At 38.6% G+C, this 6,930-nt stretch overlaps 1 protein-coding gene across 1 annotated transcript in view; it reads left to right on the top strand.

Annotated features, from left to right (window-relative positions):
- The window catches only part of LOC106876816 (retinol dehydrogenase 12), a 50,870-nt gene that overhangs the window by 40,024 nt on the left and 3,916 nt on the right, over positions 1-6,930 (top strand). The window contains exons 2-6 of the mRNA XM_014925529.2: positions 2,127-2,322; positions 3,477-3,648; positions 4,446-4,571; positions 4,995-5,156; positions 6,594-6,755. Of these exons, the coding sequence (XP_014781015.1) occupies positions 2,143-2,322; positions 3,477-3,648; positions 4,446-4,571; positions 4,995-5,156; positions 6,594-6,755 (802 nt within the window). The 5' untranslated portion in view covers positions 2,127-2,142. The remainder of the gene's footprint in view (positions 1-2,126; positions 2,323-3,476; positions 3,649-4,445; positions 4,572-4,994; positions 5,157-6,593; positions 6,756-6,930) is intronic.

The following is a 6,930-nucleotide window of genomic DNA, read 5'->3' as shown; positions in this document are numbered from 1 at the left end:
ACTTAAAAATTACAAATTTCGTAATTATCTGTCAATATTTACACATATCTAACCTTTTTCCTATATCTACTAAGTATATTTCTCTGATATTCAAAAGAGGTTTGCTCATTTTTCACCCAATATCTCGCTTATTTCTATTTAAAATGTTATTTTGATCATTCCAGCGTGTTTCTAAGGCTGTTTTATGCTAGAAATCAAAGTTTCATTAAAAAAATTCCAGTTAATAGAATTATGGGAGGTAACGGGTTAAGGGTTGAAACTCAGAAAATGTGAAATAAGTTGTACGAAGGAGACAAAAAAATTTGTGCTGTTTTGTCGCTCACTCAGTGTGGTGGCCATTCTTTTAACAAGGCAGGTAAATAACTCTGCTTGTTTAAGTTTCCTTCCTCTCCCCAGTCTCCACAGCTAAACATGGGTGGTGGTGGTCAGTATTGAAAAAAACAACGCTCATAAATCTAGATGTATGATAGCTATTAGTGGATGAATCCGGCCAGTTTGAACATAAAACAGATTGAATATTTTGGGCCAGATTATAGCTTGATTAAACGCAAAATAATTAACAGTTTTGACACTAATCTACCTGAGTCCACCTCCGCATCTATGATACAAACTTCCTGGTTCATCCATTTAGTATTCGGATATTACTGTGTCAAATGAAATGCTTATTTATTCACATTGCTTTGAATTAATCTTGTATAAATTTTGTAGCTTTTGAAGTTTTGATATCATTTATTTTTAGAATGATATTGTCGGGTAGGTGTGAGAGGCTGAATCTGGTCAGTTTGGACGAATATTTTGGGCTGGAAGTGACTAGTTTTAACCTCTTAACATTGCATGTGACAATAATCCAAATACTGTTGATTCACATTGTTTTTAATCAATCGTTCATTATTTTTTAACTATGAGGTTTCGATGATGTGATTGTTTTTAAGAATGACATTGTAGGGTAGGTGTGAGAGGCTGGATCTGGCTGGTTGAGTGAATTTTGTCTCTTTGCAACCATCATGTGGTTAAGGGTCTTTTCTATTTTCTGACACTTGATTCTATTTTTTGAGTTAGTGGTTTGTGACTTTTGCCTTGGGTGGTCTGCACCATGTGAGTGGAATTTGGTGAATGGAATCTGGAAGCCTGTCATGTATGTGTAGTTGTGTAAAGAAAACTCTTGAATGTGGTGCTCCAGCATGGCTGCTGACCAATAATTGAAGTTGCTTAAAAAAAAAAGAAAAACCTGACCAACACTGACAATGTCTCTCTTTTTTCTTTCTTGAAGTAATTTTTTGACTTGGAGCAGAGTGGGTCCTGCCAGAGCTAAAAACTGCTTGAGGGAGGCTCTGTGTATGATGAAAGGACCCCTAAAACTCCCATCAGGAATTGCAGGCCAAAGGCAGGGCCTTGTAAATCTAATTTTCATCCTTAAACTGTTTAGTAATTGTAGTGAGCAGGTGTAACTGTGTGGTCAAGAAACTTGCTGCCCAACCATGTGGTCTTGGGTTTATGGCCATGAGTCACCCAAAGCCTCGTAAGTGGATTTGGTAGACAGAAACTCTGTTTCTGTGTCCTGTTGTCTTGACATTGTGATGGCTGTAAACGGGCATCACTGTCAAATAGGCGGTGTTGTTCATTTCTAGTCTTCCCATTGGAAACAGGTGAGGGTGGGTGACAGGAAGGGCATCTGGCTGTAGAAAAATCTGCTTCAACAAACTATATCTGATCCGTTGAAACATTGAAGAGTAGATGTTAAATGATGATGAATACTTTTTCATAATTTGTGTGGGAAGAAACTGTGTGTGAATCTATACAGAAATAGCAATTACAACCTCATGTGATCTCATTAAAATGTGTGCAAACAATAAGAATTTGTGACTATATTGGAAAAATTGACCCTAAAAGTGTTGTTTATAAATTCCATTCCCCTGCCCCAACCACCACCACCGCCAACACTTGTCTATTCATTTGTCTTGTATAAATAATTTTCTTCATCTTTTAATTAAAATTCACAACATTCATGCCATCATATTTGAAATTCTTGTGCAAAAAACTGATGTTTTTTACTAATTTATATAAACAATAATTTGTCATTTATCAAAGCAAAGTAATTAACGTATGTTTTAATTTTGTATTTGCAGGCGTTGAGTGCAAAATATGACGGGGCGTGTCGTAATTATAACAGGAGCCAACTCCGGCATTGGATTTGAGGCAGCTCGTTTGCTGTGCGAAGGTGGTAACGATGTGATCCTTGCCTGTAGGAATGAAGATAAAGGAAAAGCTGCTGTGGAGAAAATTCTCAGCAAGAATCCAAATGCTTTGGCAACTTTCATGCAGGTAACATTTGTTGTTGCTGGTGTTGTTGTTGTTGGTTGTAGTACATTTGTCCAGAGTGACGAGGACCATCTGACCATTCTTAATCCATCAGCATTCAGACTAATCACACTAGTCCTCAATATTTTACCTGTTTTACATTTAAAAATGTTAAGATCTGACCTCTCACACATACCCTACAATGTCAATCTAAAGATGTACAATCGGTACACGGACAGTTGGCCGACAGACAAGACAGTTGTGTGGCATGGTGCAGAGTCCTGTTGCCAGACATAGGACCTTCCAGCAGCCACCCTCTTGACCCAGGGCAGCACAACCTCCTCCAGTCACTTGATGTAGGTATCCTTATTGAGTCTGAGGCTGCGTGGGAATTGTCTGCACACGGTACAATCTGAAAAATACAAGATAATATGTAATTAATTAAAAGTAATGAAAAGTAATGTAAACACAAGTATTACATTTGACAAAATCTGAATTTTAAGCGGTTAAACTAGTCATCTGAGGATGATATAATTTCTACCTGTTCTATGTTCAAACTGGCCAGATCCAGCCTCTCACACCTACCCTACAATGTTATTCTGAAAATAAACCAGCATATTGAAATCTCAAAGCTGTAAGGTAATGCATGATTAATTGAAAACGATGTGGATAAACAAACACCACAATTGACAGAAATCATCATCATCATCATCATCGTTTAACGTCCGCTTTCCATGCTAGCATGGGTTGGACGATTTGACTGAAGACTGGTGAAACCGGATGGCAACACCAGGCTCCAATCTAATTTGGCAGTTTCTACAGCTGGATGCCCTTCCTAACGCCAACCACTCAGAGAAATCTGAATTCTAATAGGTTAATCGAAGTAGAAACGATGAGGACAGTCAGTCCACCTCATAGTTGACTGATCACCTGTGCACCACCAAGCTCACTGTCTTGTCCGTGACCATCTTCAATCCAATGGCAATACTGAATCGATGACTGGGGATGGATGCTGTGGAGGACTGGGGTATCTTACTTGCTCACCATGCTCTGTGTGCTGAAGTTGCCTGATGACTGGAGATGGGTGCAGCAGATAACATTACATTATGTTAATTGCTTTTGTCTTCTCCTTCGTTATATTAATTAAAATAATTATTGCCATTGTCTTCTCCTTTCAGCTGGATCTTGCTGACAAAGCTTCTATCCATAAACTTGTGGAAGATTTCCATAAAACAGAAAAGAAATTGCACGTCTTAATCAATAATGCTGGCTGCTTCCTGAACCCTAAAGAGACAAAGCGCCAGTTCACTAAGGACAACTTTGAATTAACAATGGGTACAAATCACTTAGGTAATTATCTCTTTTTTTAATAACTAGAAATAATTAGTGGCGAGCTGGCAGAATCGTTAGCATGCTGGACAAAATGCTTAACAACGTCACCTGGCTTTACGTTCGGAGTTCAAATTCTGCTGAGGTGGACTTTGCCATTCATCCTTTTGAGGTAGACTTTGCTTTTCATCCCTTTTGGGGTCGATAAAGTACCAGTCAAGTGCTTAACCTGTCCTTCAAAATTACTGATCGTGTTCCAAAATTTGAAACCAATAATTAACATAATTCTTCAATATCTTCATCCTTTTGGGTACTTGATAAATTAAGTACCAGTTGAGTACTGGGGTCGATGTAATTGACCAGCCCCTTCTTCACACAAATTTCAGGCCTTGTGCCTTTAGCGGAAAGGACACATACAGACTGATGCTGGATTGTCACTATTATTAGCAGCGATGTTTGAGTCGCTAGCTGGCAGAATCGTTAGAACAAAGACAAAATGTCAGGAAGCATTTTGTCTAGTGTGCTGAGTTCAAATTTCACTGAGGTCGACTTTGTCTTTCATCCTCTCAAGGTCAATAAAATAACAGTTGAACACTGGGGTTAGTGTAATAGATTAGCCCCCACCGCCTAAATTTTAGGTCTTCTGCCTCTAGTAAAGATAAATAAAAAAAAATAATCTTAGATTTCAAATAAACAGGGGTAAAAACCAAAGTCCTTTCTTAACGAATCTCATTTTGTTTTCTCATGTTAATTAGTCTTGTTCTGTTCGTTTGTGTGAAGCCAAATCGCTAATTGTGTTCTGTTGTATTTGCAAACAGGACCTTTCTTGTTAACCAATCTGTTATTGCCTGATCTGAAGAAAACTGGGGAAGAAAATGGAGATTCCAGAATCGTTACTGTAACAACTCATCTTCATGACAAATCTGTCACCAGACGACGACCAGGTGAGATATTTGATATTGTGTTTTGATCAAGGTGGTATGCCCCAGCATGGCCACAGTGTAATGACTGTAACAGTGAAAGAACATAAAGATAACCATTTATATGCATACCTACTTCGTTTCTATATGTAATTGTGTGTGTGTGTGTGTGTCTGCTGATATTTGTATACGTTGTTGGCTCCTGAGGGATTGCATTATTGCTCTTATTTGTCTGTGTGGTTGGCTAGGCATGGTTGGCTTGTCTCTGGTAGAGTCTAGGTGTGTTTATTAGTGTATACCCTGTGAGTGTTTGTGCCAGGTCTTGCTTGTCCAGTTGGCCACTGTGTGTGTGTGTGTGAGTGTAAGAGAGAGAGGAATTGTATATTGGTGTGACACACAGACACACTATATTGTCCTTTAATCTTGTTTCTTTTTCTCTGTCTTCAGTTGTTGAAAACTTGGATATTGACAATTTCTTCTTGGAGAAGGAGAATACTTACAACTCTCACCAAGCATACAAGAACTCTAAACTGGCCAACATAATGTTCACCTATGAACTTGCTAAGCAGTTGGAGAACACTGGCGTCACTGCAAACTGCCTTTGCCCAGGTAAGAAAGACGGTTATTTTCAAAATTAATTGAAACAAAGGCATTGTATTTTAACTGAAATATGGCAGCAAAAAAAGTTGATCTAAATTAAAACCTTCCATCAAACTTTCATGTTTGTCGAAACAGCAGCTAATAAAGACAGTTATTATACTAAATACTTTGTTTCAAAATTAATTGAAACAAAGGCAGCATATGTTGACAGAAATATGGTAACGAAGGGGTTAATTAGTGAAAATGGTTGTTAGTATTTAGCTGGTAAGCATGGGCAACTGCTGGTCTTCCATAAACAACCTTGCCTGGACTTTATACCTTAGAGGGAAACTTTCTAGGTGCAATCCCATGGTCATTCATGGCCGAAAGGGGTCTTTACCTTATATTTTGATACTCATGTTTCTGTCTTCGTGTTTGTTCCCCACCTCAACACCTTGACAAGTGTTAGTTTATTTACATCCATTTGACTTACCAGTTCAGCAAAAGAGACTGATAGGATAAGTACCAGGTTTGAAAGAAGTAAAGATTGCCTGGGCAATTTGTCCCCGAGTTTAAGATTGGTTCACCTTAACCCATATATGCCCCTGGTTGCGTTTTCACAGCGCAAAACTTGCTTCTACTTGTTTGGACCTGAACTCGTGCAGGAAGCATCTGACCAAGCATACGAAATGTTCAGTAAGTAGTCGACACACGTAGTTAACAGTTGCATACTGTCCTTCTCTTCCAGATTGTAAAAGCTTACCATAATGTTTAATCTAAATACAGTGAAATTTTAAGACTTCATTTTTGTATGGGCAAATATGGGTTAAATCTTTCTTGGTCTCTTCCACAAGTACCATTCACATATATATACATGGGGGCATTGAAAAGTTCTTAGTTTTCAGTAAAAGAAAATACAGGAGGATCAGTTAATTATGATTTTATACAAAATATTCCCCTCTCAGATTAACACATTTATTGCTGTGGTCTAAAGTCCTGTAAAAGAAGTTGGAAGGCTGGGCCTGCAGCCACGCCAGATCTTGTATGGTTGGTTCAGGGCCATGAATTGCCAGTCAGTACTGTTTTGTCATCTCCTTTCTGAGATGCTGCGTCAGAAGATGAGTTTTTACCACTTCATCACATAACCCATATATACCCCTGGTTGTGTTTTCATAATGCAAAACCTGCTCCTACTTGTTTGGACCTGAACTCGCGCAGGAAGCATCTGACCAAGCATACAAAATGTCCAGGAGGTAGTCGACACCTGTAGCTAACAGTTGCATACTGTCTTTCCCTTCCAGATTGTGAAAGCTTACCGAAATTTTTTATGGGCATATATGGGTTAAACTCTGAGACCGTGCCCCAATCATTCCAGAAGATTTTTATGAGTGTTGTGTGATGGCGGAGGTGGTGTGGCTTGATGGACAAATTGAAGAACTGAGAATTGTTGTCTTTTGTCTGTTTCAGGTTTTATTCCAACAACAGAATTAACTCGTAACACCAGCAGCGCTCAGCGCTTCTACCGCAAGTTTGTCCTTCATGGACTTCTCCGTTTCACAAAGATGACCAGAACTGTGGAACAAGGTGCCAAAGCTCTTGTTGAAATGGCAACTGGAGAGAAATTAAAAAGTAAGCATTCCTTTTTTTTTTTTTTGTTTTCTTTTTATATTTTTACTTCCAATTTTTTTTAATGAATATTCTGTGCGTGGATTTGGTAGACAGAAACTGTGTATATATGTGCATGTGTGTCTGCATATCATCATCATCGTTTAACGTCCGCTTTCCATGCTAGCATGGGTTGGAC

Source organism: Octopus bimaculoides, chromosome 27 (assembly GCF_001194135.2).
Source record: "Octopus bimaculoides isolate UCB-OBI-ISO-001 chromosome 27, ASM119413v2, whole genome shotgun sequence".
NCBI lineage: Eukaryota > Metazoa > Mollusca > Cephalopoda > Octopoda > Octopodidae > Octopus > Octopus bimaculoides.
The sequence above is the reverse complement of the archived record's forward strand: the minus strand, read 5'-3'. Positions and strand labels throughout refer to the sequence as shown.